The sequence below is a fragment of the Equus quagga genome, chromosome 12 (assembly GCF_021613505.1).
Source record: "Equus quagga isolate Etosha38 chromosome 12, UCLA_HA_Equagga_1.0, whole genome shotgun sequence".
Classification (NCBI taxonomy): domain Eukaryota; kingdom Metazoa; phylum Chordata; class Mammalia; order Perissodactyla; family Equidae; genus Equus; species Equus quagga.
In genome coordinates, this window is record NC_060278.1 from 70,891,223 (window position 1) to 70,911,871 (window position 20,649).

Sequence of the window (20,649 nt, forward strand, 5' to 3'; positions counted from 1 at the left end):
TCTATCTATCTATCTATCTATCTATCTATCTATCTATCTATCTATCTGTCTGTCTGTCTATCCATCCATCTATCTTTCTATCTATCTATCATCTATCTATCTATCTATGTATCTTTGCCTTGTTCAAACACCCTACCCCCAACAAAAATAAGGCAGGGGGAAAGGTCTAAGAGAATTTCGAAAGGATGGCTCCACATTTGGATGCAAAATACGAGAGTAGTGATGCCATTCAAAAATGTGGTCCACAGACCAGCAGCTTCATCATCACCTGGGAGCTTGAAAGAAGTGTAGATTCCCAGGCCCAACAAGACTTATTGTATCAGAATCTCTGGAGGTAGGGTCCAGGAATCTGTGTTTTAACAAACACTCTAATTCTTAAACACACCTAAGCCAGAGCCGCTGTACAGAGTTGACAGTATATCAATTATGCTTATGGTTAGTTTGACCTTAAACTATTAGAAAACTATTAGAAAAGAGCAAGTTCTCTATTCCCATTTTGTGTTATTTTTCACTCAAGAAGAGCCAAATTGGAAAGTTTGTTGGACATGAATTTTATATCTCCTCCATTTCCAAGAAGTATTGGTTGCATACTTACCTTAATAATTATTTTTTTCAGACCAGAAAATAGGAACCAACTCTTGCTCTTCCTTCAATCCCTCCTCTTTCTCTTCCTCCTTTCGTCCCATCTCTTTCATTTCTTTCTCCTTCTCGCCTCCCTTCCTTCATTTCCCTAACGCCTTTAATTCCTTTTCTTCTTCTCTCCCAGAGTTGCATAACTATTCCACCGGCACTTACTTTGGCCACAGTAACTAGACTTACTTGAATTAAATTCCAGTTGTGCAACCAACAGAGACTGACATTAAAAAGGGATGGGTCATGATAATAAAAATGCTGCCTAATTTAGCATGGATTATAGAAGGGATAACTTTATGGTAATTTTCAACTAAAACATGGAAAGATATTGGAGCTTCTCCTTTCTCTGGGGAGCTATTAAGACAAGCCTGAATTTCTCAACATAGTTTGGAGAAATGATGTCAAGAGGTAATGTATTCGTTTCCTATTGCTGGTGTAACAAATTATCAAAGACTCAGTGTCTTAACATAACACAAATTTATTATCTTACAGTTCTGGAGACCAGAAATCTGAAATGGATCTTACGGGGCTAAAATCAAGGTATCGGCAGAGTTGCCTTCCTTCTGGAGGCTCTGGGGAACAATCCATTTCCTTATCTATTCCTGATTTTAGAGGTTGCCTGCATTCCTTGTCTCATGGCCTCCTCATCCATCTTCAAAGCTCGCAACATAGCATCTTCAAATCTCAGCCTCACAGTCTCTCTCTGTCTCCCACTTTCCCCTTCTCTCTGCCTCTCTCTCTCTCACACACACAGACATACATGTTATATCTATATTTATCTTGTCTATTATTTATCTTATCTAATCAGATATAATTACTAGATTTTATGCAAGTTTTATTTTATGATTGCATAAGATTGTCTATAACATTTTGTTAATGGGGAAAACAAGAGTAATGTAACACAGTACGAGATGACTATATTAATTTTGAAAAGCACTCCCTGACACTGAAATTGTATGTCATCTTATTATGTTATGAAACATGCATCTCTTAATCCTGAATATTATTTTATAAACTATACTTGAAAGTATATGAAAAATGAAGGGCAAGTGAAATAAATTTTGTGTATATCTGTGGAATAAACTAAATAGGATAAATGGAAAAAAGCAACATTCTCCTTTGAAATCTGTCTTTAAGGAGAAATATCCATTTTTTTCCCTTCCATTCGTATTTCCCTGTGGGGATTTTTTTAAATTAGTTTCAATTAAAATCCAAAGCTAATACACTGTGACAACATCTCTGAAGAATGAGCAGACATGCTTTTACGTCAAAAATGTTAGCTCTAACAATGAGATGCTATTTATTGGTTAGAAACATGACTGATCCACCTCAACAGCATTTCCTTTGAAGATTCACAATGAAATAAAGCAACTGTATACAATCAACCCAAACCCTTTGTTATTGTTAAAATGCTTACCACCCTTTTCCTATTTTTTTTAATCATTGCAGCAGGTGTCATAAAATAAATGTAGTGAAACATTCGAGCAGCAAGCTCTCTAATTGTTTCCATCTTGATTATAAAAACACATTGAAAGGTAAATCCTCACAGTGAAATAAATGAAAAAAATAATTAACATTCAAAATACTCCTTATACCACCTGCTCTTTACATACTGTGCTGTAATGAAGACATCTGATGTATAAAGAGTAATGAAGACAAATTGAGCTTTCTTCTAAAATAGAGAGAAAAGTAGCACTTAAATTTGAAATCCAGATCAGAATGGATATACTTTTGTACAATCAACAGGGTCTGGAAATTTCTTCATCTGATGAGTCAAGTGAAGTAGTTAAGTTTAAACCCAAGTACAGTAAATATTTTATCCAATATATATGACATGATAGCTTTCAGCTATATGTTATTTTTTTAAAAGTCTTTTAAAATAGATGTTGAACTTCTGTGGTCTTTGAAAGCAGTTACTACAACCAATATCTGAGTTTCAGTTTATATGTTAAAATTTTGGTTGACAATAATTTTAGTCTTAACAACAAAATGTATAAATGAACATATTTACACATCCATATTATTGCAATCTTTAACTGTGCATCCCACTCTCTTTATAGGTTAGATCAGCATTTGTTATTTGTTCTGTAAGCATGGTTATGATTATGATATTTAGTTCATAGTCATAATGCAAGTCTCATTTGTAGTATACTCCCAGAAATCAAAGAGCAGTTTACTGTTAAGGAGGTGCAACCCCCTTTTAAAGACAGTGGCAAAGAAATGTGTTTAAAGGAAACTTAAATTTTTATCCTAAGGAAGAAAGAGCCCAGCCAAATGAGCCTAACCAGGTGACAAGGCAAAGTCAAAGGGAGTAGGCCTCTGAGGACAGGGCAGTAGCGGTGACTTCACGCCATTTCTAGCCTGAAAGGCTTGTGGCCCAAGCCACACTGCTTTGGGACCCTCTCCTGGAGGCTGACACCAGAGGGAGCTATTTTCTTCCAACCCACCACCTTGGGGAGCGGCGTGAACAGAGCACACACTGTGCCTACAGAGGCACAAGGCATTGTGGGCAGAAACCTGCTTTCCCAGTCCTAGTGAAATATGCATGCACATAAGTCTGTGAGTATTGATGAAGACTGCAGAATTTAGGAGTTCCTGCATGAAAACAAGGGGTTGCACATTTGGCGTAATCTGGGCTATATTCACATATGCTATAGACTAGGGGTTGGCAAATTTTTTTCTGTAAAGGGCCAGATATTAAATGTTTTAGACCTTGCGTGTGTTAATAAAATTTTACTTGTGGATGCTGAAATTTGAATTTAATGTAATTTTCATGTCTCACAAATTCTTCTTCTTTTTTTCCCAACCATTTAAAAAACCATTCTTAGCTCACAAGCCATATGAAAAGAGGCAGCAGGCCTTATTTGGCCTGTGGGTCATAGTTTGCTAGCCCCCGGTAGAGGCCAGAGCTCATTCTTCAAATATTGTTCTATTTCATCTTTTCAACAACTCTAAGAAGCATGAGGACAAGTACATCCCTCACTAAAGAGGAAACTGAGGCTCCTAGAGACTTAAGCAGCTTATTGATAGTTATAGTTAGTGTCAAAGCCAGAACTAAAGGTCAGACCTTCTGAATCTTAACCCTATGAAACACACACACCTACACACACACACACACACATGTTCCTTTGGTATAAGATTCATATAAAATAGTAAAAAAAAGCATAAGAAAGGTGAATTATATAAAAGTAGGATAAAAATATATATGTAATATATATGTAAAATATATTACATATAGTAATATATTGTATGTATAATTTGCACATATAAATTTCATATATAAAATAAGCAAAGTATGTATACATTGTATATAAGAAAATATATAATATATAGTTTGCTTACTTTTCCTTACATCAAATTCATATTTCCTATGCTGTTTTTCACTATTCCATAACAATCTTATACCAAAAGCCAGCAGACTGCAATAACTGTAACACAGATATAGTCCTTATTGACTATATACATCAATATTATGTACTCAATAAGTATTTGTTGATTGAATGAATGAATGAAGCAAGTTACCACTCTCAGTTATGGGCTATGCAGTAGGAAATGATGTACATATGCGCTGGCAAGGATCCTACTTCTAGTCATATTTATGAGCTAGGTAGGAAAAAAATTTTACTTGATTATATCACCAGTAATTAAGCTCCTTATCTGGACTTAGTGCAGTTTGCACTGTGAAATAAATATAATTCATAATACGAGGGTGCATTGTTGTCACATGTTAAAATCTATGAATAGTGAATTGTACAATTTTTGTTGGCCAAGACATCATGATGAAGTTGACTGTATCCATAATGCCACTAACATCAAAAACAAAAGTATCAAAACTTGCAGAATGGGTTTCAATGGCTTGGATGAAAATCTCTGAAAATAACAGTGAAATAGGGAGCGAGCCGGGGAAGTGGTGAATCAGAAGTGTTAGCAACTGTCTTGAGTAGAAGCAAAAAAGTAGGGTAGCTCTACATAACAGCATGGCAGACTTAAGCACAGAGCCTAGACTTTTCATTCCTTTGTGGATTCTCTTAAATTCTGAACCATCAAACTGTTTAATGGCACAGAGGACAATGTGTATGAAACAACACAGCTATTGACAACTCTGACCGAAAGTGATTCGGAAGTAGGACCCTGCATCTGATGAAGCTTTAGGAATACCTTCACTAATTTATTAAACAAATTTCTCTTTTATGTATTCTCAAAAGTTAATTTTGATAAAATTCTATGTCTTGTTTAGTCTAAAAGCATTATTTCAATTGTCATAAAATAAAAAGTCTGATAAGAAAACATTCTATCTTACTTTAATAGGCAAGATTTAAAAAAAAAATTTTAATGATACATAAAATGATGGTGCATCTTACAATTGAGGTACCTTCGAAGCATGTCTGCATCCACAGTATGTGTACATCTGCAGTACATGTAGGATAGCAGCCCTCGGCACAAACGATAGCAAGTCAACTACAACCTCACAGATGTGACTAGAGATTACATTGCCCTACCCCAATGCTGTCTTGCTATTTTATCACTGCCTGTTAAACCTGTCAAATAGCTAACACTGATGAATTCAGTGAAATGGAAAAAAGGGTAAAAATGACAGTTTTACCTTCAGTATACTGTCAAGAAAAATTGTCCAAGACTTGATAATGGATAAAAGGCATCCCTGGGTGTCCTTTTGCTGGGATGCTGGGGGTGGTGCAGCATACTTTCCAGGACTATCTGATTCTACAGGGGTGTTATTCCTTTGACTAAGTTTTTATTAGCTAGACTATTTTACATATCTGTATGAGTAGAAGTTAACTTGTGGAATGCTTGTAGTAATAAAAATGAAACTTGTTCGTAGCAGTGCAAATGTATTCTGTCTGGTGGAGAAGAAAGAATACATTTTATTGTCCTATATGATATTAAGCAGTCTTTCAAGTCTCAGTACTCCTAAAGAGTGTGTGTATGTGTGAATGTATGTATATATTCAGTATTCCCGACTGTATGTGTATATACATAAATTCTCTTGTGAACCATTTTTTTAATATTTGAATATTTTTAATCAAGATGAAAGTGGACAGGATGTTCTTTTTGAAAACAAGCACCTTGATGTTAAAACTAAAATTTGTTCCTTATGTTTCTCCATATTTTTAGATATGTTTTTAAAAAGTTCATTCAGAAACTACTAAATGGCACAAGACCTGTAGAAGGAAATTTATAATATCCAGCTAAAGTAAATGTATATTTTCCCTTTGACCTAGAAAAACAACCTGAGAAGCTTGCCCTGAAAATACACCCCCACAAATGCGAGACAACCTATACAGAAGTTTATTCACTGCGGGCGATTAACAGCTGCTAAGATAATTGTTAGAAAGGTTGTTGGCGAACAAGACATTCTGAGTATCAAACTATGACCCCACATAGGACTTTTTTATTCACAAGGAGAAGTCTACCTTTAAAACAGAGTGTTCTGCTGATCACTACCTTAAGAAAGTAACCAAAGTTAGTGCCACTGACGGAGGGATGGCATAAATTTTTGTCTTCCCTGTGGAGTGCAATTTGATGTACACACCACTTGCAAAATATTATGAAATAGTCTTTTGAAGCCTCTACACCAGGAGCTGGCACACTTTGGTCACAGGCCTGTTTGTGTAAATAAAGCTTTGTGGGAACACAGCTGTGCCCATTTCTTTACTTGGGTCTATGGCTGCTTGCCCACTATAAAGGCAGAGCTGAGTAATCTGGATACCTTATGGCCTGCAAAGCATCAAGTACTTACTATCTGGACCTTTTCAGACAAAAAGTTTGCCAACCTCTGTTCTGGACCCAATTACCAGTTGGCAGGAAATACAAGAAATGAAAGTAACATTTAAACACACCAAGATAATAAAATCTGAAATATCACAATGCGCTACTTTCTAAAAGAATGTGTGTGATTCTTCAAAGAGTCAATACCAACTGATCCAGGTCAAAGAGGAAAAGACATAAATGACCGCTGTATATAAACAGTGATTGAGTCCTAGTTCCAAAAACATATTTCGGAACAATGTAGAGAATTTTACTTTTTACAGAGTGGATATTTGATGACATTATTCTTTTTAACTTTCTTGGGTGAAACAGTATTATTGTGGTTTTAATAGGATAATGTCCTTATCTTTGGGGGATGGATTACCAAGTATTTAAAGGTCAAGTATCATGTCTGCAATTTATTTTCAACTCACTTACTTTCAAATAGTTATCATAAAACATATTTATCTATGGAGAGAGAAAACACGCAAAATGCTAAAAATGGTGAATCTACTACCATGACACTCGTGCTGGATGTTCAAGTTTTCCGTAAGTTTAGGATTTTACAAAAGAAAAACGTGGGGGGAGAAATACTTAGTCCAAACACCCTGTTAGTGGTAAACTTCATTATTCTAGAACTGGTGTCATAAAGTCTCCATCTTTTTCTCCTGGAGGCCCGATTAAAAGCTCTGTGGGGATGGAGGGGCCTAGAAGTTCAGATGACGAGAAAGCTGACTATTCCTGCTTTTCTTTAGATGCAAGACCTGTGGTCAACATCTGCTTATAATTATATACACACATATGCTCACCCTTGACCCTAAGAAACTATCTTATCTTCATGTAATGTTCAAAATAAACAACGCGCAAAGACAAGGCCACAGTCCCAGGTGACACGTTCTCTCGCCCAGGAAAAGCAGCAGAGGCCCCTGACCCACTTTCCCCTGGACTCACAGGCACACGACGGGGTCGCAGGTCGTGAGAACCGGAGGGCGCGGTGCCTGAGCAACGGGACTCGCACAGCGGAGCTGCTTCTCCTTCTGGGGAAAAGTCTCAAAGGTGACTCAGAGGCTCTGACTAGGGAAGCGAAAGGGACGCCAAGGCCCCGCACGGCGCCCTTCCCGGCGCGGCTCAGCGCGGGGCCCAGCGGCCGGGCGGACGAGCGGAGGGCCCGGCCTCTCTACGGAGCCCCTCGGGTCCCGGGCCGCACCTGTCCTTTAACGCCCTCCGTGCGCCCAGAGCACTCCCTTCACGGGCCTCAGCGAGGACGAGTCAACCGCACAAAGACCGCCGTGACCGCTCCACTAGGCGCGGAGGCCCGGGACAAAATGACGCGCGAGCCAGTTCTTGTGAACCATTTTTAACATCTTATGGTCCCCTCATGAGTTAATGACTTAAATAAAATCTTTTGCATGTATTCATGTTTTGTCTTTGCAAATTACTTTGGTAAGCCACATTGCCATATGCCTCAGGGCAAGACGAGACCTAGGCATGATATGAAATTAAACTGTAAGTGAAATTGGGGAGTTAGCGAGGGGAGAAATTTAAAAAAGACAAAGGAGATCTGGGAACATAGATAGATTAGAAGAGATGGTCTCTGAAAATTCCCCAGGTGGGGATGGACTGATAATTCCAGGTTTCAATCCTAATTTTCACTTAAGCCTACATGTATCCTTGGCTTCATGGTACTGCAGGGAGTGCAGAGAGGAGAGGTGTCCAAGAAGGGGTGTCTGAGTGGTAGGCACAGTGAGGATCAGAGACAGCTTATGATGAAAAGAAAAGACATGAGCTGAAATGAGAAGTCATCAGAGGCAGGAAATTGGTGCCTGAGTTTAGAAGAAATAATCCTTACCCCAAAAAACGCTCAGAGAAGGACCATAGGTTCCCATTCACATGTAAAATGGAAGTTCAGGGCAATTTTATCTAAATTTTAGAAACAAGACGATCACAGTAAGCTGGAGGATTTGGCCACATTCAAGAGATCTGATATATGCTTCCTTATTGGGTAGCTCCATGTGAAATTTATACGTGTTTAATCTAAATTTACACATAGGCACTATGTAAACCAAAATTATTATTGTATCAGTGAATATACTTTTCATTCTTCTACGTTTTTTAACTTTAAAATTATGTTAGTTACATTTTTATTTGAGATGGAGACATGAAGATTAGCATTCTAAAATCAAATTTTAAAAAATCATCTTATATGTGAATATAAAAAATGTATCTTCTTATCATATACAGTAAAATTTAAATACACTGGTTCTCTATATGTATATATTGCATACATATAGAAATGCAGAAAACCTAAATAATTTAGCTTAAAACTTTATAATTTTTCTGTTCAATGTATTTAACCTGTGCAAAGAATTTCATTAAACACTTAAAAATATTCATAAAACCTGAACAGATACCAGCATTATTAATTTATCTTATATCCTAAAGCAAGTTCCAGCTACAAAATGTGATAAGGAAAGAAGGCCAATACCAGAAGAAACCATCTGAAAATGAAACTTCCCTAAAAACCTAAATTATAGTGCTGCTAATGTGAAAAATACAGTACTACTAAAGTTGACTTCATTTGAAAAGATGAGATACAAAAGCCTTCTGAAAATATAGTTCCAGTAAGTTAATTAATTAAGATGCAAGTTCATATAATATTTTGCATGGATCAAAAATATACCCAAACTGTGATTCTCTGTAGCAAAGAACACAGACTGGAGCGTGAAAGCTGAATATCATGGATGCTGTGTGTTGCTGCAATGCTAGTGTGGAGGCTGCTTTTCAAGAAGAGAGAAAAGGGCTGTCAGCAATGTAAGAATCCCATCAATAATGGAAAACACCAAGGGCTCTGTAGTGGTGCTTTGTAGATGAAATAAATCTCAAATGGATTTGATTGGTAGGAGCAGTAGAGGAAATGGTTCACTAACTGTGTGTTCACTGAAAGATGAAACAGTGGCCAGAGGAGCTGCAAGAAAAGATGAGTCCCATATGGACTAAGAAAGATGGCGATGGAAATCCAGCCTGGTCCTGAGCAGGGTTTATGAGTAAACCTAATTTGAGCTAAAAGGCATTTTCTCCCATTTAAAGTATCTCCAGGGAATAATTAGCTGTCTCATTATTGGTTAAGTCCTGAAATAAAATATGGTTAATTTGGCTGATCTTTTTGTCTGGTCTACAGCACCTCTGCATTTTTATCAATAGAATGCAATAAACAAAACTGAGTAAAACCTATGATTTCAGCTTTCTCAATGTATTGATGACCGCTGGCTCCCATGTCATCATCTCCTGCTGCATCAAGAATGTGGTTCTTCAGAGCTGGTCTTCTGAGAAAATCTATACATTATTGAGTTAATGCCCCTTCTTGCTACCCCAGAAGCTGGGATTCACAGAAGTTAAATAATTGCTGGGAATCACACAGCCAGAGCTAGAAGCCGTGGATCTCTGTACACTTTGTTACACAGTCCTACTAGTCAGAGGGCAAAACATGAGCCTAAGGACATGATCATTTATACTCGATGCTGGCTTGCACTTCGTTTTCTACTTGTATGCTTTTCGATATCCATCTTTTTTCAGGAAGACCTCAGACCATAATTTAACTTAAGCCTCCATTAACATTTTGGACAACCTTAGGTAAACAGATAAAGGATTACTATTCCATTATAATTCCAGTAATAATTATACTTATTAATTGATTCAAGAAAAATAATTGGGATGGATATATTCTGTATAACACTTGGGGAAAATATCCAACAATATTCATGATAAAACATATGAAACTTATGTGATATAGTAATGACACAATGTTGATATAGTTAAGATTTTATGTCAAATATTTCTAAATTCAACTAGAAATAAAAATCTTCAAAAAATGTTTTAATGCTGGGTTTATACTTTATGCTAAAAAATCCTTTTTAGATTTTTTAGAGGTCCTTTTTAGAAGAGATCTCCTATAATATTACTTTCCTATTTGGTTATTAACCTAAATGATGTTATTTTACTGAATTTCATATGTGCTGCAAATCCTGCTGGGAAAGCATAAAACTGGACTCATTTAGGAAGAGGCAATGTGGCCATATGAGAAAAGCTGCCATATGCGAAGCCTCACTTTATGCCTGTTGAAATTTCTGTGTTTCAGGTCTCCTAGGGACATGTCCATTGTGCTATTGTGTAATTTTATCAGCATGAACTTCTGCTGAATATTTTCTCTTCTTTTCAAAACCCATATTTTGGTAGAGCTAACTTCAAAACTTAATGTTGCAACATCTGTGCCCGTACACCTGGGAGCCATAGAAGATGTTTCCTGAAGATTATCTACATTTTCTAATCTTATAGAATGCTACAAAATGAGAGAAAAGGTTATACATTTTTCCCGGTCTGGAATTTTTTGAAGGGAACCACTTTCTGTCTCCTTAGAAAGATTCTCAAAATAAAAGAGAACCCATATTTCTAAAACTAAAGAATATCCCTACAAATGTAATAGAACGCTCATTTGCTTTTATTTGCAGATAAAAGTAATTAACAGATATGCGTAACTCTCCACTAAGAGACACTGTGAATATACACAAAATCTGAAGCTATATTCTCAAAATTTTTTCAGACAAGACTCTAATGACTACATGAATCAAAAGAAAGCAAAGATAAAATTCTAATACTGTGAATTTATTTACTACTTCTATTCTCTGGATCTCTGAATAATCAATGGCATGTTTTTAAAAAAATAGAAATTATGGTGGAATCAGCATTTCTCAAACAGAAGATTGAGATCTGGACAAAGACAAAGGGCTTCACAAATAAGGGAGATGCCCCCCCCTCAACCCCATCTCATTAGTTGTTCTATCTTTACAGAATAAAATATGCGTATCCAAACTGCCTGCCAGGGACGGTGCTGAAAATGAAATGTGCAGAACAACTTGTTGAAGGATAATGTAGAATATGTGGAGTTTTTATGGATTCAAAATAGTTAGGAAAGACAATGAATGGGCCTGAGAAATTCCACATGCAGGTTCTCTTGACTTTGTCTTCGATTTATCAAATTATGATAAATACTAAACAGGTATGGATGCTTTCTATGTGCCAGGTATTGTTGTAATTGCTTTACACGTATTAACCTGTTAAATTTTCATCACAACTGTATGACAGGTACTTTTGTCATCACCATCTTACAGATAAGGAAACTGAGGCACTGAAAGGTTAAATAACTTGCCCAAGGTCACACAGCTTATCAGCAGGGGGCTGAGCTACTGCACTGTACCCCGAACCGATGAACCCACGTTGTCCCATTTTCCTTCAGTTACTTTTCGCATATGTAACAGAATAGCTTTTAACTCTTACTTTGAAGCAAAGAATAAGATGATAAAAGTGATGCATTTTAAGTTATTTCAAATTTAAGCAGAAATATTCAAGGCAGGGTCAAATTAAGTATCTGTGGAATGGAACTTTCTAATTCAAGCCCACAGGCATTATTACCGTCCTACAGAGAAAAATCAAATTTTAATAATGAAATTCAACTTCAAAGTTTTTACAAGCAAGTAGCAGAGTTTGACTTCCCTTCTTTCTCACACGCCATTACACCATTTGCAGAAGACTGACCTCCTACAAGGGAGAGGGGAAAAGTGGGTATTTAACTCTTCGGTAATTGGAAGAGTGTTGAAGGTTGGAGTAGCCACTGGGAGAAGGGTAGCATGTCAATGTACACTGAATGTGCGCTATTCCTGGTAGGTCAAGTTAAAAAGAGGAAAAGGTACCAGTTGTTTGATGTTCCTCATTTGCGTGTCTTGAAGCATAATATACAAAGTAAATAATTTCTGCTGCAGAGAAATTAAGAAAATAGGCATGGCATTGTGTATTTTACTTTTCAGAAGTACAATTGAAGGGAGCAATGCCATGTACCTGTATCTGAAGTAACGGTTGTATCAATTCTCTATTATCATCATCAGACAGGAATTACTCCAAACATACCAGTTAATTGACTTGCCAGGAACATGGTGCCCTGAGCCTGAACTAGGATTTACACTAGAGAAAAAGTTGTTAGAGGCATAGACAGGGAAGAACATTGTGCTGTGAATGCAGTGGAAATTAAAAAAAAGATGTCAAAATCACTAACATGACTTAGTAATTAAACTAGGTGAATGCTCCTGCCAAGAAGAGTTCATAATTTGGAAGCTGTAGTTACTATTGACCTGATTTTACAATTGAGATCATGTCTACATTTTAATTTGGAAGCAAAATTGATCATTGTGTTCTGTAAACAAGGCCTGTCAAGTTATTACTTTGAAACTGCTTTACAAACACATATTTATTTAAGAGCAGCATGATTTATGATATACTACACCAGACAAATTACTTCATTATTTATTTCATATTTGAGCTTCTTTTAAGAGATTGTTTTATATTTGAAAATAGACTTCTTCAAATTCTTCAGTAAATACTAAATTTCTTTGATAACAATTTTTAAAATAGATTTTTAAAGAAGATGTCTATCTTTACTCCAATATATTGGCTTCTTCCTCCCAATACTGCTTTAAAATTTACTAAGTGTTCATTCCTCCCATGTCTTCAGAAATCATTATAATGTTCACTTATTTTTTAACAGTATTCAATATTATATTATCCTATTATTAGCAGACAAAGCTTGCAATTTAGAAGGTTCATACAATGTGCATATTTTACATAAATTGCTTCCTTTCATCACTACCATACAAAGGATGACAGAATGAAATCAATACACAAGGCTTAATCTATTAGTTTTAAAGTCATTTCAGTTTTCTAAGACTCTTACCCATCTAGTCTGTAACTTCGATTTCTTACAGGCTTTCTCAATACTACAAACTTTAAATTAAATTGAATCTAAATGAATAAGAACATCTTTATACTATTTGGAAGGTCAAAAAACTGTTACAAGTATCTTCTTTTGCCACTTCTAGATTTTATTCTACTCTCAAAAGTAGGTTTGGGCTTAAAGAAATGTTTGTTTCCTCCCTTCACAGGCTGCAGGTGCATGAAGGTAACTGACGGCTGAATCCTAGGCAGGAATCCAAAGAAACCCTCTGTTCTTGACGGGTTCATTTAAGAGCAGTCCTACCTTTTTCACCTTCTTTTTCTTCTTGGTCATCTGTTAGTGGAATCACTTCTGGTTGCTCCCCAACTGTGGCATCTTCTTGGTTTGATGAAAGCTCTGAATAGAATGAGACAGAAAGATGCTCAGGGGTATTTTAGTTGGACTCATTGAGAAAACACAATGACTAAAGCATAAAAACTTAAAGTTCATTTTTCCTCCAATTTTAGCAGGCACACAGAGCAGAACATTGTTGCCATTCTCTAGTAATCATTGTCTAAAACACATGCATATCACTAACACACACAAGTATATACAGAAGTCATGGTTCACAGTTTTATCTCATTCTCTGATAACAGTATATTCTGTTTTCAATACCTTCTGTTTCCATACATGAGCTCTGGGACTCTGCCTCAATTTTTATTTCATTCTTCGTTGAATCATTCTCTTGTCCTGTTAAGAACAGTGATTGAAAAATGAAGGAAATTCTGATATGCATGACCATAGCTTTACCCTTGGTTTGAAAAAAGCAAAATTTTCAGAAACCATGCTCCAATCGTGCATGGAGAGGTAGAGAACAGTTTTGAATCAAAGCAGAGGGTGAAGATATTATTTTGCAAATCATCAAATTTATGTCAATTATTTTCTGAGAAATATCCAGATAATTTAGGCAAAAACCTCTTCTTTGAACAGTTTGTGTAATTAGTATTTAGTTTATCAATGCATTGAACATCAATGGACACAACCTGGAAGTTTTGAAATTTTAAATAATTTCTGGGATGTATGGGTTATCTACATTTAATTTTCCTTTGGATATAGATATTTCCCATACTGAGGATTGCTAGAAAATTGAAACACTACTTGTATTTTCATTCTTCCATCAACAGAGCATAAAAAACTTGATTAATGTGAGCACACAGGGATTGTGTCACCTAATAGCTCAACCGCTCTCTTAAGACACCTACTAAATATAGCAAAGGTCAGGAGAGAATTCAGCCAACTCTTGATTACTCCAAGCCTAATTACCTAGTAATGGTTTTTCTTCCACACCCCCTGGCTTCTCCTCCTCCCCTCCCCTGTAGAGTTTAGAACATTTAAGTGCTCATTAAGAGAGGAAATTGAAATCTGTCCATTTTCCCTCATTTCAATGAAAGATTGTATGCTGAGGATTTTTAGCTGTTGAATTAAAAAAAAACCTTCCAGAGCCAGGTTTGGTTATAGGCATAAAGGGGATGCAGAGGAGCTGGGCTCTTTTCCTGGGTACATCCCTGTGGTAGATTGCATTGTTCTTCCAACTTGTCTCAACTTCTTCCTATAAGAAGATTCCATGTCTCTGTCTGTGACCATGTGACCTGCAGCGACCCCTGTGGGACAAGTGTATGCTCCCACCTTGTTGACACTAGGCTTATTCACATAACTTGGTTTAGAAAATGGCATGACAAGAGACACGATGTGTACTACATTTGAGCAGAATCTTCAAGATCCATTGCATGTTTCCTCAAGATCTCTTGCTCCTAATAGAGCATGCTCCTTCAGCCTGGATCCTGGAATGAGAACATGCGGAGCAGAGCCAAGCATGGACACAGTGAACTTTTGTTGTTGTAAGCTAGTGGGACTTCTAGGCTTATTTGTTAATGTATCAAAGCCTTAAACAACCTCTCATCTTTATAGCTTGCTCTTTAATACAGCTATTCTTGAACTGCCCACTATACCACTTCCCCTTGGTTCATTCCCTGCTGAGGTGACCCAGACTGAAAAAACAAAATGGGTTTTTTTTGACGTCCGTTCCTTTTGAGCTCAATTTTAATCAAAAGGATCTGATAAAATAATTATAACTGAGGTAAGTTTATCTATCTGGTCATGGAAGCTAAAAATTCAAGCTGTCTTTGATGACTTTCTCTCATCACTCCTAAAATTCTATGAAATGCCAAGTTTTTATGATTCTACAAAATGTTTCTCTTTTCCCACTTTCCAGTCCCCTTCCCATTTCCTCATTCCGGGATTTATTATGTCTCTTGGATTTGTCATTTTCTTCTCTTAAAATCTATCCTGTAAATTGCTAGCAGAATTATCTTTTAAAACATGGATTTAATCAAGACATGTCTCCTGCTAATAAACCCCATTCATCCAAAATTTCTCCCCATTGCTACTCAAAGTATGGTCCATGGAAAAGCAACACTGGAATTACCTGGGAGCTTTTAAAAAAACACGAGATTTCAGGCCTCATCCCAGACATACAGAATCAGAGTTTGCATTTTAACAAAACCTCTAGGTGATGCACATTAAAGCTTGAGAAGCACTGCCTAGAGGTTATATCTGCAAATTATTGATCCCATGAAAAATGCCAGCCTACCTAGACATTTCACATCCATCTCCAATCATTGTGTTAGTCCTGTAAAGTAAGTATTGTGATCTCCATTCTGCTTTCAAAATTTATAGCTAGGTTTATCTGACTACAGATCCCTTTTTCCTTTTTGTTTTGCCTGGAAATGTCTTTATTTTGCCTTTTAATTTTTAAATTGAAGTATACTTGGTATATAGTAAAACACACAAGCTGTAAATATATAGCTTGATGACTTTTTACATATACACACATCATCTCCCTGTGCCAACATCTCCCAAATCAAGAACATTTCTAGCACCAGTGGTTCCCTCTGTTGATACCTGTGGATACCCCCCTACAGGTAAATGGTAACAATTTGGTCTGTTTTTGAAATTCATGTAAACAGAACATACAGCATATGCTCTCTTATATCTTACTTTTTTAATACCTTTTCTGTGAGATTAATCCCAGTTGCTGCATATATCAATCATTTGTTTTTTCATTGATGTATACTATTCCACTGTCTGGATATATTATGTTATATGGATGTTGAATTGTTTTCAGTTTGGGGACATTATGAATAACACTACTAAAAACATTCTTGTGCATGTTTTTTGGTGGACATGTGTATTCATATCTCCTGGGTGTAAACCCAGGAGTGAAATCACTAAGCAATAGGCAACACATATGTTTAGCTTTACTAGATTCTGACAGTGTTCTAAAGAGTTTATTCTATTTTACACTCCCACCAGAAATGTATGAGACTTCCAAGTGTGTACTTTATTCTTTAGATTATGTCATGGTACTACTGGTCACATAATTCTTTAATATGGAGAATAAAACTGAGGAAATCTTTCCCCCAAAGTCCATTTCCACCCTTTTCACCTTTGGGTACCATATAGAGGGATGATACCACACTACTGGTTATTTATTCTACGATGTATTGAGTGCTACTAAGTGGCAGATATGTCAGGTGTTGGGAGTAGATCTTAAATAAAATAGAGTGCTTGTCCTCAAAATGCATATGGTTGTAAGGACACAGGCATTAAAGGTGGAAGAAGTTTTTTCTAGTAAGACGTGAAACAGAGTTTCAAATTTTTGAAAAATTCACTTTTAACAGATTTTTAGATCACAGGAAATTGAGAGGGATAACTAATGTATTAAACAACAAAATCAAGACTGGAACACTCTTAAATAGACTAAACGATGAAATTTGACAAGCACAAATGTAAAATTCTAAAATCAAGATTACAATTCAACCTCAAGGAATGAAATGGGAGGAAATCAATCCCATTTCTGATAAAAGTAAAGCCACAGGTTTTGCATTCTAGTTCTCCTCTCGACAAATACTGGATGAATACCAGAATGGCTGGATAGAGAGAAGGATTCTGTCACATGGAAAGTAGAAGGAATATTCTCACTGTATCTCCTGGCAAACATCTTGCCTGGACAGTGATTTTTAGCTATCCAACAACAAACAGGGCACTTAAAAATTGAAACATAATACAAGAGGAGAATAATACTAAGAGAAAAATATTTTTGTTAAAGATATATTTAGAAAAAGAAAAAATATAGAAAATGTCTTGGTGTTTACAATGAAATGGAAGAACTGATGAATAAGGAAATGAAAAGATGGACTGAATGAAGAGGAAATTGACTAAGACAATAAGAAAAATCTTCAATCCTAAAAATGTAATGACAGTCTTAACATCTGTAATGGATGCCCTAAAAGAGAATATATACTATAGATTAACAAATTAATGTTTTAGAAATCAAACTCTTAACTTGTTCACTTAGAAAGCAAAGGTGGTGAGCAAAATGAAACATGAAAAGGTGATAGATACAGAGGACAGAAAATAGCAATAGAATTTCTAATCTAATGATTACAGGAAGTCTAAGCAGCAGCTTTTATCTGTGTGATGGCAACCATTAAATAACATATTATAAGGTTTAAAAAGATTGTAGAAGGTAGAATACAATTTCATTTTTTGTAACTACATGCATATCACATGTGCCCTTATACATATTTGTATCAGCAGGGACAAAAACTAGAACACCTTAGGTGTTATCATTGACTATCTTGGAACAGTAGGTGAGATTTTAACTTATAGGATTTTTGTTTCACTAAACTGCATTTATATTTATACTTGTACAATTGCATATTCTATAATTTAATAATTATTATGAAACAATTTAAAAAATAGAGAAAAAACGCTTTCAGTGATATCACAGAAGAAAAATTTCTAGCTAAAATGTGTGTGTGTATGTGTGTGTGTATCTAACCCATTACTTTTTCTCAGTGTCTATTCTACTTAACTCTAGAAAACACTTGAGAAATTAAACAGTTGAGTAACTTTCTTCTTCAATGTCTGCTTTTTTGTTTGTTGGCCAAATCACCTACCATTCCGTATTCTCTCTATATCCCAACCTACTAAACATTTTCTAAACACGTTACTTTATTTCTTGTCTTTGTTAGCATGTGTTCCCACTGGTGACATTCCCTTTTTCCCCATTTCTACCTGGTAAAATTCTTTTCATCTGTCAAAGCTAAGCCATCAATTTACCTTTTTTATTAACAGTCTCTGAGTCACTAGGCAGGAGTGATTTATTTTCACATCTTTGCTTATTGAGTTCCTTTGTTCATTCATCTGTGTATTATTCTCCTTACCACACTGAAACATAGTTGTATCTGTCTTTGTCTCTCTTACTAAGTTATAAGCACTTTGAAGATAGAAATTGTGTTTTATTCATATTTCCCTTTCCAGCACCTACTAATAAAGAGTAGTCAATAAATATCTACTTAATTGGCCCTTTATTTTATTTATTTGTTTTTTGAGGAAGATTAGCCCTGAGCTAACATCTGCTGCCAATCCTCCTCTTTTTTGCTGAGGAAGACTGGCCCTGAGCTAACATGCCCATCTTCCTCTACTTTGTATTCGGGACACCTGCCACAGCATGGCTTGACAAGCAGTGTGTACGTCCACAGCCAGGATCTCAACCGGTGAATCCCAGGCCACAGAAGCAGAACATGAGAACTTAACTGCTGCACCACCTAGCCAGCCCTAATTGGCCCTTTATTACAGTGCTGTCTGTAAAAAGTAATCAGGGAATGTAACTTACTTCCTGTTTCACCCTTTAGCAACAAGGTAAGTGCCTTAGACTACTAAACACTTCAAATACAATATTTATTGCAAAGAACCCTGGAAGAAGAACTGAATGTTTTAGGAAAATCGCATCTCTTTGCACTTCAGTTTCACTATCGATTTTAAAAAAGGGCTGAAAAACTAGATAACATCTTAGATTCCCTCTGTCTTTGGCATTATCTGAGGATATGTCTGCTGGTAAAGTTCCCAGTCACCACTGACGTTTGTTTGTTGGGAGCATGGTGTTGAGAGGGAAGCTTCACTGTTCACTGAGTCAGCCTCCTTCTCTCACTGTTGATATGGGAACTGACAATCACATCTACTCCCAGGTTGTCGCTGGGACCTTTAACTCAGAATTTGTGATTTGCTTTGTCTGTACAACGAAGGGAAGGAGTAGAGCACCTGAAGGATAGGAGCAGCCACTTCGTGTTCTTCTGTCTCCAGTCCAGTGCTCTACTTGACACATTTTCAGAGGAATTCAATCAGGAACAGGAAGATCACAATCCAAGGGGCCAAGGGCACTGCTGATAAGGTGAGACTGCCTGAATTGGCAGCCTAAGGCTGTTGATGAATACTAGGGATTTTCTTTGTGTATTATTTGTGACTAGTAGGGTCTGGCGCTTCATTTTGAGGATGAAAGTAGATTGCAAAGCATTTTTGGAGTATTTCTCTCCCCTGCCTTTTCCATGTATCTCAACTCTTGATCTGTTTAACTTGTGTGCTTTACATATTTTGGCAATCTTTCCTTGAAATGGAAATACATATATTTTCTTCTTTCTAATTTTCTGAAATAAAGTTAGTAAAAAATGGGGAAAGAAATGAGGTGCACAGTTTTGAAATCCAAGAATAATCGTATGTGCTCATTCCTGAGCCAAGCCAGGATTTAGCCTATTACACAGAGGAGGTATGTGTGGGCTCCTTGCCCTGCACCCAGGCCTGCTTTGTGTTAATCATGACTCAGGGGTCTCCAGCCCATCTGCCTTTCTTTTCAGTGCACTTAGACATTCCACATTCCATCTTGCTTTCTTGACCCCATGGGGGCAATCTTTATGTTTGCCTCTCTGCATTCAGTCTAGTTGAATTCCATGCACTATCCTCTGCCCTAATCCCTCCTGGCAGAGGAAACAAAAGAACAGAAAGGGTCCCACAGTTTATATATATATATTTTATACAGTGAATTCAATCATCCATACTAATGGGAGGGAACCATTAGAACACATAATCCAAAAATCCGTTGGCTTTTCTTTAGAAATAGATCACCTGATTGCTTCTTGGAGCCCTGGTAATTAAGTTTGGCTCAAGCTAATGCTATAATTAATTTGCATAAAAATTGGTCTAGGAACGTCAGTTTGGAATTAAACATTTCTAGAGAATGAACCTAAACTCACTTTGTAAATGGACTGTTTTTCAACAATAGCAACCACAATATAGTTTTATTGTTTGCAGATTATCAGATGTCCAAATCTGATACGAACAAAGATTTTGTTTCTTTGATGCTTGTCATGAAGATTAGAAATTGTATTCTTTTGTTAAATTTGGAATGTGATTGCTGCTACTTTTTACCATGTCTAAAATACCCCAGAATAAGAGCAAAAGTTAAACCTAGGTAAGTGTGAATTTCTTTTACTCATCCTTAGTTTTCGCCTAGGGTCAATACAACCTACTCTCGTAATGGAAGTTATTTATAAAATTACTATTTTTCTGTAGTTACAAAAGAGAAGCAATTTCTT

The 20,649-nt window shown here is 36.4% G+C and overlaps 1 protein-coding gene across 4 annotated transcripts in view; it reads right to left on the minus strand.

Annotated features, from left to right (window-relative positions):
• The window catches only part of MACROD2 (mono-ADP ribosylhydrolase 2), a 1,871,078-nt gene that overhangs the window by 46,666 nt on the left and 1,803,763 nt on the right, over positions 1 to 20,649 (minus strand). For 2 of the 4 annotated variants that reach the window (XM_046678763.1, XM_046678760.1), the window contains 2 exons: positions 13,832 to 13,906; positions 13,481 to 13,573 (listed from right to left, as the gene is read on the minus strand). In XM_046678763.1, the coding sequence (XP_046534719.1) occupies positions 13,481 to 13,573; positions 13,832 to 13,906 (168 nt within the window). The remainder of the gene's footprint in view (positions 1 to 13,480; positions 13,574 to 13,831; positions 13,907 to 20,649) is intronic. The other 2 variants (XM_046678761.1, XM_046678762.1) reach the window with 2 other exon arrangements.